The 17,772-nt window shown below is 45.5% G+C and overlaps 1 protein-coding gene across 1 annotated transcript in view; it reads left to right on the forward strand.

Annotated features, from left to right (window-relative positions):
- The window catches only part of DOCK1 (dedicator of cytokinesis 1), a 495,500-nt gene that overhangs the window by 354,472 nt on the left and 123,256 nt on the right, over positions 1 to 17,772 (forward strand). The window contains exons 28-29 of the mRNA XM_073546335.1: positions 2,866 to 2,967; positions 4,478 to 4,572. Coding sequence (XP_073402436.1) covers positions 2,866 to 2,967; positions 4,478 to 4,572 — 197 coding nt within the window. The remainder of the gene's footprint in view (positions 1 to 2,865; positions 2,968 to 4,477; positions 4,573 to 17,772) is intronic.

A 17,772-nucleotide genomic window follows, 5' to 3' on the forward strand; every position in this document is an offset into this window, starting at 1 on the left:
GTAGTCCGATGGCTCTGGCTGACGGGATGATGTGGGATATTAGGGGTAGTAGTCCGGTGGCTCTGGCTGACGGGATGATGTGGGATATTAGGGGTAGTAGTCCAGTGGCTCTGGCTGATGGGATGATGTGGGATATTAGGGGTAGTAGTCCGGTGGCTCTGGCTGACGGGATGATGTGGGATATTAGGGGTAGTAGTCCGGTGGCTCTGGCTGACGGGATGATGTCAGATATTAGGGGTAGTAGTCCGGTGGCTCTGGCTGACGGGATGATGTCAGATATTAGGGGTAGTAGTCCGGTGGCTCTGGCTGACGGGATGATGTGGGATATTAGGGGGAGTAGTCCGGTGGCTCTGGTTGACGGGATGATGTGGGATATTAGGGGTAGTAGTCCAGTGGCTCTGGCTGACGGGATGATGTGGGATATTAGGGGTAGTAGTCCAGTGGCTCTGGCTGACGGGATGATGTGGGATATTATAGTGAATGTGGTTATGCGGACTGGGCGGGACTCTACACTCAGCTTTATATATATATATATATATATAATCATTATAATTTGTTATAACTAACCGTAGTTATTTACTATGCCTGGGAAGCGCCGGGCTCTTCAGCTAGTATTACATAAATCTGGAACCTCCCTTGATCCGGGACACCAATAGTCCGGCATCCAACGCCGGTCCGTAATGTGCAGCGATAGATTCCAATCTGCAGTCCTGTAATATAATCAGTGATCACCGGAGACCCGCCGCCTGGGATTTTCTCTGCGTGTGGCTTCCGGTCCATTGCTTTCCAGTACGGCTGAACATCACCCCCTTGAATAAGCACTCAGCACCTGCATCGTATTCCTCACGCTGCTGCAGCGAACTGATGGACACCCGTGTGTTAACACCGCGTACACGTCTTAAGCAGCCGTTCCTTCAGCGTGTAATTCAGATTGATGGCTCGCCGGCGGAAAACGCACGGAAGTTTTGTTAAAATCACTTAAAATGCCGCTCAGCCCCTGATACGGCAGAATAATAGCTTTGATTCCAATCTACGATGCACCGGCCGGGGGAGAGTACTTGACCATAATGTCCCTTCAAATTCTATGAAAAGCCTGTTAGCAGAAATGGGTTTTTATGCTTCTGGGGACCCAAATTGCACGCATACGGAATGATGTCTGCGCCGGCTTCAGATGGATTTTGCAGTTTTGTCTTAACCTTTTCTAACATATTTTGATTGATGATTATAGCAATCAGACATGACTTGAAACACAGGCTAATGCGATTTTTAACAGGAGTGACTGTGGAAAAAAAATATATATATAAAAAAAATACAGTAAATGTGTTTATTAGACTCCAGCTTTAATGCCGCCAACCCCAGCGTGCAAAACGCAGCTTTTTTGTTTGGCTCATGATGAAGATGAATGTTCTTCCTTATCTCCCCCATAAAACACGGATTTGCTATAAATTGCCCATGTCACTGTTCATAATGCGTTTAATAAGTAAACCAATATCTTGGTGTCCATTTGAAATACACTCGGCAGTAAAGGAGCAGGAAACATTAAAGTATCATCATTTCTTCCTCCACATTTTTTTTTAATTTCTTTATTTTAGGATGGTTACATCAAGATTCTATTGATTTTTTTTTTTTATTATTATTATATTGTTTGCCTGTATGGGAATATAAATTGGGAGGCAATCCCTCCTGACAAAGTTTTTCTTCGCTTTTTCAGGTGCTCAAAATAGTTTTCCATCTAATCTGGAAAAAAAAAATCTGATTAATAATACAGCATGAGATAATGCATGAAACGTAGAGCAAATGAGGTTACAGAAGGCTTGACAGTACATAGAGTAGGAGTTTTCTTAGCTCGTAATCAGATTTTTTTGTCAAAAATAAAAGTTGCTCTCAACATCCTTTTTTTTTTTTTTTTTATATCTTCAGGAGCGCACCTCTCCCCTATTTTCCAGCTTTCTCCTTGTAGGAAGGGGAAGCCGTGTACTCCTGAATGACTGACCTGAACTGTGCGCACGCCGAGGCTGCAGGCAGAGTATCAGAGGAGCACACGGACACCAAAGCTGACCTGGATTCAGCAATAGAGCAGCGCTTACAAGCTCTAAAGGAAAGCGCTTACAAGTACGCACCGTAGGCAATCGGCCACCTCTGATAGACTGCAGAGGTGGCTAGTAAAATAGGCAACGAGCGGTAAACTTAGAACATTGAAAATCCTTCCATCTTTTAGAACGAAGACAATATTTAATATGCGATAAATTGCAAAGTTTCTTGTTTTTACCAGCACTTTGCAATTTTACCTATTATTGATGATGATGAGGAGGAGAAAACCTCTTTGAGCAGAGAAAATCTTTAAATATTAAAAAGGAGCTGTCATCGTCCCTCCTGACACATTTGTTTTAGTAATCGCTATCAATTCTGGAGAATCTTTTCTTATAACTTTTGTTTTGTATTGAGCTCTGCTATTTTTTTCCTGAATATTTGTCAACTGGGTGTTACCGTTCCCCTTCCTGGGTGAAACCCACCGAAAGGGGGAAGAGTGAAAACCTATTAAAAGCAGCTATGAATAAAGAGATGTCATTTCTGACACTCATCAGATGTGTGCACACTTGTGTATTTTTTAACCATTCATTCATGACTCATATGGGATCATTTTTAAAAGGAAGACCGAGTTCCGATCTCTTTCTCAGTGTTCAATGCAGGGATCCCGCTAAGCTGTACTATTCGGGAAGGAAACAAAGCGAAATACTAATAGCGATCCTAAGTACACAACACCTATGAATAATATACTTTTTTTTTTTAATTCCATATATTTTAGTTTTCTCAATAAAAGTATAAGTTGGATCGTGTAACTTTTTATTTGGTTTCTTCTTTTAGGGAAATTTTGTTGCCTCCATGACGGCCATATTAAGGCAAATGGAAGATTACCACTATGGCCACCTTATCAAGACCTTTGGGAAAATGAGAACTGATGTTGTGGTGAGTTTCCTTTTTGTAGTTTTTAGGTCATATTCCCAAGTTGACCAAATGCTCAGTTTTTTTGTATTTTTTGTTACAGGGTTTGGCAGAAAATCTGCTGCTTTTAACAGTTCAAAGAAAGCGTACACACGAGTCCTAGTGATGAGCGAGCATGCTCGTGTGCTAACCAAGTGACTTCAATGTGGTCGGATAATATGTTTGAGTCTCCGTGTATTCATGTCTAAGGCCGGGATCACACATGCAAGAAACACGGCCAAGTCTCGCTTGTTAATACCCAGCACTGCTGCCGGCACCCGGGAGCGGAGCATGCGGCTCCATGTATTGCTATGCGGCCGCACGCTCCGATCCGAGTGCCGGCGGCAGTTCCGGGTATTAACATGCGAGACTCGGCCGTGTTTCCTGCATGTGTGATCCCGACCTAACAAACAGGCAATACTTGCATGTGTTACAGCTGTAGAACAGCCACAAGACATGCGGCTGCTGCGAGGACTGCGCAGACATTTTATTCGAGCACGCCGAAGACACTCGGTTAGCACCCGAGCATGCTCAGATAACACCGCATCCCAGCACGTTTGTTCATCACAAGGCATGACTTTTCGAACCCATGTGGGTTAAGAAATGCTGTGGAACTTAAGTATTTTTTTCTTACCTAAATTGAAAATTTGGAAAAAACCAAGATCGGGTCATTTACCCCCCCATTACTGACCAGTCACATTTTGTTTTTTTCCATACATGCATTCCAATATTAATACAATTTGTTCATCTTTTTTGTGTGTTGCGTAATTGCGATAATTAGTAAAATAAAGGAAATTTATGATTTTTCAAATTTTTTTTAGATGAACTCAAAGGACCAATGAAATAACTTTTTAAATTGTTTTCTGTTCCATAACAATTATTTTTATATATTGAACATTTATTTTTTTTTAATGATGTCAGAGCTACGAAAAGGAATTTTTGTGTATTGGCAGTAACTATTTTAAAACTTTTTTTATGAATTTTTCATTTATTTCATATAAAATATACACACACAATATGCACATGTAAACACACATTTAAAAACCTAAATTTTTTTTCACAGATTTCTTCTGTAACTGTAGTTAGTATATTAGCCTCAGTTACAGGGGAAAATTCAGCTGCCTGGCTGCATAGAACAGTTAACTAGGTCTCCTGTGACCCTGCAGCTCCTGGTCCCTTCCTATACCTATCAATCATGTGACCGCTGGATCCAGAGTAGGACCTATATGCGGAATAGACAGCGCTTTGTTTAGCGCTATGTATACAGCGATCAGAAAGTGTAGAGCAGTGTATTCAGCAAACTGCCTTCTCTATGGGGAGTCTGGCTGTGTCTGACAGCAACTTCCCTGGGGCTCCCACAGCTGCTCTACTATCCTGTTACATTTTAGAACATGATTGCAGAGTTAAAACCAAGACCGCCTGGAAGGTTATTGTCTGTGTGGCTCGAAGGCGGTCACGTACTGAAACATTTTGCCTTCTGTTTTTTGTTTCTTAGGACTTTCTTATGGAAACGTTTATCATGTTTAAGAACCTCATTGGGAAGAACGTGTATCCGTCAGACTGGGTTATAATGAACATGATGCAAAACAAGTGAGTACAGACCTCAGTAACTAAGCGGAAATTCTCTCATAATGTAGTCGTACAAACTGCAACCATGTAAAATATGGCTGTAGGGATTAATTAACAAGTTTGTTATATACCGCATATACTCGAGTATAAGCCGAGTTTTTCAGCATATTTTTTTGTGCTAAAAAACACCCCCACTTCAGCTTATACTCGAGTGAGGTGTCCAGAAAATGGAGGGGGAGCGGTGGGTCACAGGAGGCAGGTGCCGACTGCTGCGGCTGACACTGTGCCTGCTGCGAAAGAGAAATGAATATTCACTGCACTGACAATGAATATTCATTTCTCTGTAATAGCGCCCAGTGTCAACTGCAGCAGCCGGCTCCTGCAGCGGCCGGCTCCTGCAGCGGCCGGCTCCTGCAGCGGCCGGGTTGTCACGTGTGCCTGATACTTAAGAGAATTGAATATTCACCTCTCTCCACTCCCATGGGCGTGGAGAGAGGTGAATATTCATTTCTCTTAAGTAGCGGCACACGTGACCGCCTGGCGGCGGACACTGTGTGCGCTACTTAATAGCAATGAATACTCCCTGCCTTCCATAGTTCCCACGTGGGGAGCAGTGAGTATTCCTGCAGCTGTGCTTGGTTTGTGAGCAGCGCATGACTCTCCTGCCACGTGCTGCTTCCAAGCATAAAGCAGCTGCTAGCACCGGAACAAGACGCTGCGAGGGAGCGCAGGAAGGTAAGTAGGATGGTATTTTTTTTTCAATGTTTTTTAATGGGAGTCAATCATACCAGGATAAGGATGGAACCATGCATACAAGGATATGGATGGAGCCATGCATTCAAGGATAGGGATGGTGGACAGTCATTCAAGGATAGGGATGATGGGACAATGCATACCCGGCTTATACTCAAGTCAATAAGTTTTCCCAGTTTTTAGTGGTAACATAAGGTGCCTGGGCTTATACTCAGGTCGGCTTATATTCGAGTCTATGGTATTCCTGTATAATGATTAGTTTTGCACTGTTGCACTATACTTTTTCTAGGGCACTGTTTGCTGCCAATGAATGGAAATCCTCCTGATCACATTTTGAGGCTGCGCTCGTGTACCTTATGACGTGTAATCTTGGTCGCCGTCTCTTGTATCGGCAGCCAATGATTACAGCTCACTCTCTGACATTTAATCTAAACAATGAGCGCTTCGATCTAAAAATCTTAAAAATAATGATTTTAATAAAATGTAATAAAATTTCCACATACAGGAAACTAGGGCAAATATTTGGAATGGAATGTAGATGGGTAAAATTCTTCCTATTGTGTTATATTTTGTTGTTTTTTGTTTTTTTTTCTTTTGCTCATCTTCATATTTTGTTTGTAACGTGAGAATAATTTCCGCCCACCTGCCACAGCGAACTACAGCTGCTTGCTTTCCTGTTCCAGCTCAGTGTAACCCCTAATGAGTTTAGTAGTGCAGCCTTCCTGATAGTCTCTGTGCTCGCACACTGGCAGATGGCTTTAACTATACAGAGGGACAGCCTAAGAACGTGGGGCCCTGGGCGAGGGACCAGAGTGCGGCGGGGCCCTGGACGAGGGACCAGAGTGCGGCGGGGCCCTGGACGAGGGACCAGAGTGCGGCGGGGCCCTGGGCGAGGGACCAGAGTGCGGCGGGGCCCTGGGCGAGGGACCAGAGTGCGGCGGGGCCCTGGGCGAGGGACCAGAGTGCGGCGGGGCCCTGGGCGAGGGACCAGAGTGCGGCGGGGCCCTGGGCGAGGGACCAGAGTGCGGCGGGGCCCTGGGCGAGGGACGAGAGTGCGGCGGGGCCCTGGGCGAGGGACGAGAGTGCGGCGGGGCCCTGGACGAGGGACCAGAGTGCGGCGGGGCCCTGGGCGAGGGACCAGAGTGCGGCGGGGCCCTGGGCGAGGGACCAGAGTGCAGCGGGGCCCTGGGCGAGGGACCAGAGTGCGGCGGGGCCCTGGGCGAGGGACCAGAGTGCGGCGGGGCCCTGGGCGAGGGACCAGAGTGCGGCGGGGCCCTGGGCGAGGGACCAGAGTGCGGCGGGGCCCTGGGCGAGGGACCAGAGTGCGGCGGGGCCCTGGGCGAGGGACCAGAGTGCGGCGGGGCCCTGGGCGAGGGACCAGAGTGCGGCGGGGCCCTGGGCGAGGGACCAGAGTGCGGCGGGGCCCTGGGCGAGGGACCAGAGTGCGGCGGGGCCCTGGGCGAGGGACCAGAGTGCGGCGGGGCCCTGGGCGAGGGACCAGGGTGCGGTGAGGAAGCCTGGGCACAAAAGCCACTCAGCTCCTTACCCTAAGAGCTGTGCATCCCTTGTGAACTGCCGTCTTGCCCTTTAATCTTGTCTGACCCCATAAATAATGCAATCCATAGGGTTTGCAAACTGATCAACTCATGCAATGTTTTTGCATGTGCATGTTTTCTGCAATTGTCCATGGTGATGATAACTGCTCGGTGTCCCTAGCATAGATATATGTATGCACACGTGTAAAACGACTGCACACAACCAGCTGATTCTACATGCACTGGTTGACAATAAGATTTATGGCGGCTTTTCTGCACCAGTAAACACCATTCTATAGTATATATATATTTTTTATGCACCAAGCATTATTAAGTGCTCCTGTTCTCAATTACACATCAGCAAAGATAAGGGATGCATCTGAAGAATAATGTACTGATGAGCAGTTTTTACAGGTTTCATATTTTATTATTATGTTAATTTTAGGAGGAAAAAAAAACCCTGTTTATTCCTGCAAACTGTGCACATGACTATATACCGTCACCCCCTCCCTTATTTTGTTTGATGTTTTATTTATTCCGCTTCCCAATTAAAATTGTACAATGTTGCCAAGACCTTAATTGCACTGCTCTCCAGAATGTAATATAGGTTAGGATTTAGCTGGTGTGCTGCAAGATCCATAACCTTGATGTCTCATGCGCCATTCTATCTGTGCCAAGGTGATATATGCATTGCTGAAGGACGCTGCATACATTACCATGGCGTAGAGAGAGGTAGATGGGGTATATATGTACACTTCTGTCTCTGTCATGCCGTGCAGTTCAAAATATCGAAGGCACAAGTTATCATTGAAGATCAGTAATTTGGTCGTTCCTTTTCCTAAATTGCAAAGAGGATGTGAACAATGAAATACAGCATTAGACTATGGTGGATTGTCTGACGGCAGTAAATCCGATAACATAAGAGGAACTGGCTAAATCGGATAACCCCCTAACAAAGAAAAGGTCGTCTAACGAAGCAGGAAAAATGGACATGCTGCCCATTAAAATCATAGGTTTGTTCATATAAGGAATAGAGAGGAGTCCGGTCCTGTTGGGGGAGAGCATCTGCAGAGCTAGGAGGGAGTCCCCCAAAACTCCTCTTACACAAGTATGTAGGGGGTCTTGGCATTTATAAAACTCATGCCTGCAGTATAGATTTTAGTGATTTAGTTGCCAGAATAAACCCTCAATTTGTACTCCAAGCACTCTGGCATGTCTTGATTGACAGCACTTCCTGCGGCTCTTCGTCTGCACACTGACACTACAAGAACCAGGCACTGATCAGTAGCAATGCGGTCTCTCATCGCTGGCTCCTGTCTGCAGTACAGTGCTGAAGCCAGACAGGAGCCTGTGATAAGAAAGCACACTGACTGCAGCACCCCAGCTGCACAAAACTGAAAAGTGTCAGTGTGCTATGTAGTTACTGTCTTCTGTCCGCAGTCACAGTTCGTTACTGTACTGCACACACTGTGTGAGCGGCGGACCGACTCCTGCTGTGTCCATGTGCACTCTCATCTTTCTAACGAAACCACTAAAATCTATACTACATGTCTAATTTTTGTAGAGGCAAGTCACCTCCATATATGTGTGAGTGGATCAATTAGTGTTTTGGGGTGGCCGACTCCTTTTAATAGTTATGTACACCTTAACACATTTTTGTTTTTCTCTTTCTAAATGCAAAGTTAAGCAACTTTCTAAATCATTTTTAGCAAAAACGTTGTACCGTTTTGCTGCTGCAATGGGCCTCCAAAACTTCTCCAGCAAAAAAGATAAAGAGTTTGTCAGCACTCCTACTCCAGACAGCTCTCTGTTCACCCCTCACTTTTTTACTTTTTTGTGTTAGAGATAGCAGAAGTGAGGAGATGATACTCAGATAAACAGTGGAGAGAGGGGAAAATGTCTAAAGTTTTATAGAAAGCAGAGAAAAACAGCATGTAAACAAGAAGTAAAACAGACAAAGAGGAAATAAGTGTCACAACTCTGTTGTCGGCTGTCCCTAACTCTAGGAGCACCCTAGTTTGCCCTGCTCTCTGGATTACTTCTGATGTTGAAGACGCCAGGGCCACGTACCTTGCCTTAGCTCATGAATCCGCCCTCAGTCTGTAGCCCTCCCACCCAGGGAAGAGGAAAATAGTATTTTACCGTAATACACCAACCAGACTAACAAGCTAATATGTACAGGGATAAAGGGAAATACCAGTCATACAAATATACACACCTAACCAACACAGGTAAACTTCGAGGAGTGGAGGATGGGGTTAAACCATAGTAGGAGAAGAAAGGGAATTATCACACTCTCAAAACATAGCAACAGTCTCAGATAAATCCACCAAGCACCTTCTCCAAAAACCACCACCAACAACCTCCAACCATGCAGCATAAGCGATCTCTAGGACAATGCGTGCTAGCCAGGTCCAGATTATATAAGAGATTTGAGTGGATAATGATGCACAGCTGAGAGCCTTAACGTAGGAAAGCTTCCAGGAGCTCTCAACTGAGCAGATTAATCTCTGCACTGCTAAAATAAACTTACACCATTCAAGGTGAAGTGCTTCTAAAGAGTGCAGGAGTAGAAGAAATTGGACGCTGCGGTCTTCTGGCTCCTCTCTGTTGTGGTAAACCCTTGACAATAAGTACAGAATACAAGCTGTGCTGAAATATGAGCAGTGAAGAGAAGAATACCCTGGATGCAAACAGTTCAGTTCAAATAGAGCTCACATCCAGCCTGTATTACTGGGGGAGTCACAGACCCCACATCCAGCCTGTATTGCTGGGAGAGACACAGACCCCACATCCAGCCTATATTGCTGGGAGAGACACAGACACCACATCCAGCCTATATTAGTGGGAGAGACACAGTCCCCACATCCAGCCTATATTACTGGGAGAGACACAGACCCCACATCCAGCCTATATTACTGGGAGAGACACAGACCCCACATCCAGCCTATATTACTGGGAGAGACACAGACCCCACATCCAGCCTATATTGCTGGGAGAGACACAGACCCCACATCCAGTCTATATTACTGGGAGAGACACAGTCCCCACATCCAGCCTATATTACTGGGATAGACAGACCCCACATCAAGCCTATATTACTGGGAGAGACACAGACCCCACATCCAGCCTATATTACTGGGATAGATACAGACTATCCAGCCTATATTACTGGGATAGACACAGACTATCCAACCTATATTACTGGGACAGACACGGACCTCGCATTCAGCCTATATTGCTAGGAGAGACAGACCTCATATCCAGCCTATATTACTGGGAGAGAGACAGACACCACATCCAGCCTATATTACTGTAAGAGATACTCCTACAAGAGAAAAATCTGACCCTTGGTTCAAGCTGCAAACTGCATATCAGGGGTTATGAAAATGAATGAAGAAATGAACATTACAGGCTGAAGCATATTGCAGTTTCATTAACTGAAAGTAACCACTAACATGTAAAAAAAACTGGATGCTTAGTTGGTCTTGCAGAAATTTCCCAGTTAAGCATAAGTTAAAGCGTCCTTGTGAAGTTGGACATATGCTTTAATGTGCCCGTATACTCTAGATTAATTTAAGCTGAACAGGGTAATTTCTGCAAGACCAACCAAGCATTCAGTTGTCCCATTTCTTTCTCCAGAGCATGTGTAGAGGCTCATAGACATGCTATGCTATCTTACACCGCTCTCTATATGGACTCGTACTGTTTATTCCTGAGCAACAAACATGTCACAAATGAATGGAGTGATTGATGTGGATCTATGGACCCAGACCCTTCCCCTGTCACATGTTAGAAAATTATAATAACTGTAGGTATCATTTAGGCTAGGGCAACATGACAACTTTGGCTACTACAGTTGTCGCATTGCCAAAGTTCACTGTGTAGCGGCTACATTGCAGCGCAACACATGTGAATGGGGTTGCATTTTGTGCCAAAGGTTGCCGCTACAAGCAAGTAACGCAAAATCGGATGCGGTTAAACTTTTTGCAACTTGCTTGCAGCGACTGCAGACCATGAAGACACTGCGACAAGCAAGTCTCAAAAAACAATGCAATGCGACTCCATTAATTGCATTGTGCTGCTTTGTAGCAGGGACACACAGCCAACTTTGACCTTTAGCTGTTGCTTGATTCTTATTCCCGCTCCCTGTTGAGAACACATGCATGATCTGCACTTTGAAGGGGTTGGATAGCTTTCGGCCAAGTTAGTATTCTGTCTAGAGCTGTCTTGGGCGTACGGCCACCGTTATACTAGGAAGTTTCCATAGTTTTAGAGAAGAGTTTGCTACTTGCAGATGACTTGATGTATTTCAGGCTTTCAGTGAAGCCTAAGATCGTGCTGAGACTTCCTCCTGGTAGAGGGAGAAGGAGCTGCATTATTCCATGTCCGCTCTTGTAGCGATCGTAGAGACCACACTCTAAAGTATTGTTATCTCCGGATACCCTGGTAGGTACTGGTCCCTGAGTTATGTGCTGTATCGGGTCATTACTTACATACACATTAGACTTTCTCTTGGTTTTTTTTTATACTTTTCTCGCTCTTTTGCTCCACGCAAATTAAACTTTCAGACTTCAGGTAACTTGGGAACAAATCGCTGCAGTCACACGTTGGGAGCTTGCGCCTCGCAGAGTCATGTTAATGAATATTGATGCCATGTTTGTTGTCATACATCATTAACAACAATAGTTTTTGAAGAAAAGCATATTTCCTCAGCTTTGAGGATGGAAGTGATTTATGAGGCTGATCTCAAAGTTTCCTTCTCTTTGCAGTGCTAATTACAATGCTTGGAAGAAAATAGGGTTTTTTGGGTAAGATGAGGGAAGGTTACTGTAAATTTAGGTTTTGGAAACTTTTACTTTATCGGATAAAATCCTACCAGTTTATTGTTTTTAAAGTTTTTCAGTATTTTTTCTACAATTGCACATTAGTGAATATATTTACAGGAGTCGTCTCATCAGGACTTACTTTTTTATGTATTTACTTATATAGCGCTATCATATTCCACAGCACTTTACAGACATGATCATCACTATCCCCATTGGGGCTTACAATTTAAACTCCCTATCAGTATGTCTTTGTAGTGTTGGAGGAAACCGAAGAACCTGGAGGAAACCCAAACAAACACGGGGAGAACATACAAACTCCTTGCAGATGTTGTCCTTGGTGGGATTTGAACCCAGAACCCCAGCGCTGCAAAGCAACAGTGCTAACCACTGAGCCACCGTGCTGTAATAGCTTCGTCTTCACGTCTCCCCTACAGTGACACCACTTGTGATATGTGAATTCACAGTTTTAAGGGAATCGGTGGCAAGATTTTTGCCACCTAATATGAGAGCAGCATGATGCAGAGCTCTTGATTCCAGCAAAGTGTCACTTACCGGGCTGCATACTGTAGTTTTGATAAAATCAATGTTAATCAGCAGTATACGGTCACTGGAGGACTAGTAAAGCTGCTGCCAGGTAGTCCTCAATATTTATGAGCTCTATAACCACACCCCCTCCACAGAAAGCAGCCAATCAGTGGTGTGGGTGGGGTTATGCACAGCTCAGCATTCAGAGAACTGCTAAATCTGCAGAAGATAATACAGGGATTTTATCCAAACTACAGTAAGCAGCTCAATAAATGATACATCGCTGGAATCAGAGTCTCTGCTCGAAGACATGCTGATTGTGTTGTGAAGTCCAAACTCCTACTGACCGATGTGAGTTAAAACTATTTCTATACAGCGCTGCAGAATATGCTGCAACTATACAAGCAACAGGTGTTGGAAAATAAATTGATACTGTCCATGTGGACCTGTGCCGCTCCTCCCTATTTAGTGCTGATTTGCTGGGATCATAATCCCAGCCTGAGAGGTGAGAATAGTTTTTTTTTTAGTAACTCCCGTTGGCTCATTAGTAAAGGGTTGTCCAATAATGGATAACACTTTTAATGCCCACCCAAAATCCTATGTCAGAAGACCCTTAAATCTAGTTTTACAAAATGAACATAAAAGCCCACTCCTTGGGGTTTAAGATAACACAGTTCCTTTTTGTTTTCAGAAAATTGACAGTCCTGGCAAATTTTGGATTTCTGGCAATTACTCATAGAAAACCCAGCAGTGCTTGATATTTTGGTCATGAAATATATACTGAAAGTGCATGCACCTTATTAAGGGGCTGATCCCCCAAAAAATCCCTCAGAGTTTGACTGCTAAGATCTTGAGGCTCTGAATGGAGCAGAGGGGCACATGCTTGGTTCCTGCTCCATTCATTGTCTATGTGACTGCCGCAAGTAGCCAACCACAGTACTCAGCAGTCCCATAGACAATGAATGGCGCGGAAGCCAAACTTGCACACCTCTACTCCATTAAGGATGGGGCCGCAGAGCTTCAAGATCACTGGGGGTCAAAACGCTAGTGATTTTTTTTTTTTTTTTTTTTTAATCAGCCGTTTAATAAAGAGCATTGACTTCACATTCAGGACAGGACTGCAGAGCCCCTTTCTTGGGATCAGTAGGAGTCCCAACATTTTGGCTCCCAGCCATCAGCAAGTTATCCCCATCTTATGAAATGGGGGGTGACATGATTTTTTGGCAGTAGTCCTTTAATATCAAAATCTAAATTCTCGCACAAAGCTGTGCAAACGTATGGAATAAATACACAAACATGATATATTTAATATTAAGTATTATTTCATCCTAACATCACTTACTGTATCTAGGTTAATAACATCCACACTCGTTTCCAGTAAATCAAATTGCCAGCTTATTATGAGGTCTTAATCTGAAAATGGGCCTCTTTTATTTAAAAAAATAAAAAAAAATAGAATAAATAAATAAAAAAAGATGAATTTGTCTAATGAAATCCTTCGGGCTTTAATTAACATAGTTTGTTTTTTAGAGACCGGCATCTAGCTTATTTCAGGTGCAGGCCTTTATACTGTGGATCAATTAGCAACCACCTCCACAGACCAGAAATACCCTCCTCGCCTCCCCACTTTATTTTATTTTTTTTTTTTTTTGCCTTTTGCAAACTAATTTTATGATTCTGAAAACTCAAGTGCGAGTCTCTCCAGCTTGTATTTCTGTCTTTGCTGGATTAGTTACACTCTCTAACCCTAAACCGTCTATACATTGCAGTGGCGTCAGCAGTGGGGGGAGGCTTTATTTTCCGCATTGTCGTGTACATCTGTGTGTAAGACTCAGTAATTTGTTTTATATACCAGTCGCTCTAATCCTGCTGTCATTGCCAACCCTAACGGCCCATTTAGGCTGGCCCTTAGGGTTGTTCTGCCCTCTTAATAGGACAAAGAATGTTTTATTATGTGCTGGGTTAATTATAACACCATCTACTGGTGGCTGAATTTATAGCAGTGTCTTCAATAGCATTATAAAGCCTGTGACTTTTACAGAAGCAATGCACTATAGGATTAAAGCAGTGCTTTGTGGGAAGGAAGCAATGTATTCTGGGATGAAGAAGGGCCATTTTGCTTCTGTGGATCTCATAGGATGCACATGTTATTTTGTCCTCCTGTGTAACCTTTGTTTTTCCTGCAACTTCTCTATGTCACTACCCGGCTAAAGCATATCTGGTAAGCTTAATCTTTCTTGCAATGCAGTGATTCAGAGAGGTGTTATTTACTGTCTAGCAGCCAAGAGATGTCATTAACCTTTTAGTTGCCTGTTCTCAGTAAATGTAATCATAAACTAATGTATTCCTATGTAATGTTTGCATCTCAATGTACACTTCTGTGATTGTGTTAGCTGTGATCATCTGCCCAATACTTATGCATGTTATTTGTATTCCTTGTAGTTTTACCACGCATGTTCTATACTCTTCACAAATAAACAAGTTAGACTACAGAGAACAGTCTGCTTATTTTGGAAGACAGAGCTGTGGTTTATACTGTATGCTGGATTGCACATCGTGTCAGCGTGCCTGAAGGCAGAATAAGGGTCGTTCTTAAGAACTTTGCTTCTGATCATGGGCCACTGAAAACATGGCGACAAACGAGCAAAACAGTCTTTTGTTGGCTAATTTGATTGTCTATGCTGGCATAAAAAATTATCATCGGCCCATGTGAACATGTGGTGGCCATATTATGCAAACTCTATAGGGACCGAATCATCGTTTTTGTCCTTAAATAGTTTTTGTCGTCCATTCCCTTACATATCGATCAATGCTCATTTGTTGGTTGAAGTCGGCCCTTGTCAGGTGGCCTTTAGGGTACGTCAACGTTGGACATATTTGCTGTGGAGTTTTTGCAGAAGCAAATATTTCCACAAATTCGTGGGATTTTCCCACTGGGCAAATGCTGCAGATATCGCATTTTGAACTAATGCACACAACTGATTTTCTCGTACGAGTGCTATCCATGGTTTTCTCCTTCGTCTCATTGGGGGACACAGGTACTGTGGGTGTATGCTACTGCCATCTGGAGGCTGACACTAGGCAAACAACACAAGGTTAGCTCCTCCCCCGCCGTATACACCCTCGCCCTGATTGCAGGCGGAAGCCAGTTTTTTGCTTAGTGTCTATGGAGGAACACGTCTGGTCTTTTTTCTCCAGACTTTTTTTCCATGAAGATGAGACAGGGGCAACGGATCCTATTGAAAGGGTCCGATTTCCCCAAACCATCAACGGGCGAGCACGTGTCGAGTATGGTCTCCACGTATCCTTTCCTGCACCGTGGGACAAATCTGGGCAATTTCCCCAGAATTTGTTATTTTAGTTTGTTTTTTTCTTTTCTTTATTTTTTTCTAAGAAGATGAGACAGGGGCAACGGATCCTAATGAAAGGGTCCGATTTCCCCAAACCAACAACGGGCGAGCACGTGCGAGCGTCCCTCCACGTATCCTTTCCCGCGACGTGGGACACGATGCCGGACCTAGCCCTGACCACCCCTAGGTAGAGAAACCATGGGCTATTCAGAGGCACAAGACGGTCCAAGCTGCCCCCACTGCTCCACCAACGCAAGACGGAGGTGCTGCAAGGAGGCGGACGGTCCCTTTTCTCGGCTGATGCTGGACGGAGTTAGGGTGCCTGCACCATCCAGGATCCCCACACCACCCCCCGCTCCCTGTTTTGGTTGGTCTTGATCCCTGAAGGGCCTACCTGGAGTCGTCTGGATGAAGTGGACTTGAAGGTACAGGTCGTACGGGGGGCTCCTGGGCAGCAGCAGGCAGCGGTGTGCGTTCCCCTGAGGCCCTCCTCGTTTCCATAGTGGGGCCAGGAGTAGCGTCGCTTTCCCCGTCATCATCGCCGCTGCGACGCGTGCGTCCGCTGCGGGCGGTGGTGAAAAATTTAGTCCCCGGCTTTGGTCAGTGCTAGGCCGCTGCGGAAGTACCGCCCTCGGCGTGCGGCATCATTTCCGGCGGCCCGCCCCTTGGAGCCTGGACGGGCGCCGGATAAATCCAGGCCCCGGCTTCAGTGCGGGGTAGGCCGCGACCAGGGAAGAGGTCGGCTTGCCCCACGGAGGCTCAGAGGGGGTTGGGGCTGCGGCGCACAGTCGGGGAACGCACGTCAGGTGAGTGCAGCTTCGCTGTGGAGGCCACTAAACACCAAGGGGGCCCCTCCTCCCCCACCCCTGCCTCTTATTGAAGTAAAAAAAAAAAAAAAAAAGTTTTTTATACATATATAAAACGCCTGGCAGGCACAATATGGCCGGGAAAGGGAAGACACACACTTTTCTCTACGCTGCATGCCCTTCTTGTAGGGCTCCGTTTTCCACGAGCGCAGAGCGCCAAATTGTGCGAGGTCAGAGTCTTTCAATAAGGCCTTGCAGGATAGAGGCCTACCTGCGAAGGTGTCTGAGGTTGCAAGTCAGATTGCTATGGCTGGATACTACTTAATTAATGCTTCTTTGGATGCGGCTAATTGTGCAGCATTTGCAGCCGCTAACGCGGTAGCCATTAGGAGAGCCCTCTGGTTGACGACTTGGCGAGCCGATTCAATTTCCAAGAAGTCCTTGACTTCCTTGCCCTATCAGTGGGGCCTCCTGTTCGGGGAGAAGTTGGATCAGCTCATCTCCGACGCGACAGGAGGTAAAAGCAGCTTCCTCCCGCAGCAAAAGGTGAAACAGCCTTTTCACCAGGTCCCGACACGTTTTCGAGCCTTTCGGAACACCGGATGGATGGCAGCAGCGCCTCGCTCTAACCAGGATAGGGAGAGACAGGTCTCATATAGACCCATTCCGGTGGGAAGGATGCACGCTCGCCAGCCCAGGTCGAGAGGAGCCAGGGCCCAGAAACCCTCAGCCAGATGACTCGGAGCCCTTGGTAGGTGACATCAGCAGGGTGGGGGGCCGCCTGCTCTTTTTTCGTCATATCTGGGTCGAGGTAGCACACGACTTATGGGTGGCGCGGAACTGGTGACTTCAGGGTACAAAATAGAGGTCATCAGGTACCCTCCAACACGGTTTTTTCTCTCCCGACTTCCCAAGGTGAAGCCCCGGGCAAAGGCGCTGCTAGGGGCCATCAATTCACTCCCAAACAATGGAGTCATTGTTCCCGTACCAGAGCACGAGAAAGCTCAGGGTTTTTATTCCAATCTGTTCGCGGTCCCCAAAAAGGACGGGACAGTCAGACTGGTTTTGGACCTGAAGCTCCTAAACAGGTTCATCAGGGTCAAACATTTCAGGATAGAATCTCTCCGCTCAGTTATATCAGCCATGGAGAAGGGAGAGTACTTAGCCTCGATCGACATCCAGGATGCCTACCTGCACGTTCCCATTTTTCCCTCGCACCAAAAGTTTCTTTGGTTCGCCATCAATGGTCGACACTTTCAATTCGCAGCACTCCCATTCGGGATAGCCACCGCCCCCAGAGTGTTCACAAAGGTGATGGCAGTCATAATGGCCGTCTTACACTCGCGGGACATTGTCGTCTTGCAATACTTAGACGACCTCTTGGTGAAGGGTCCCTCATTTCGGGCATGCAAGGAGAATGTCA

This window comes from Dendrobates tinctorius, unplaced genomic scaffold (genome assembly GCF_039654945.1).
Source record: "Dendrobates tinctorius isolate UK_male_01 unplaced genomic scaffold, ASM3965494v1 ptg000147l, whole genome shotgun sequence".
NCBI classification, from domain to species: Eukaryota; Metazoa; Chordata; class Amphibia; order Anura; family Dendrobatidae; genus Dendrobates; species Dendrobates tinctorius.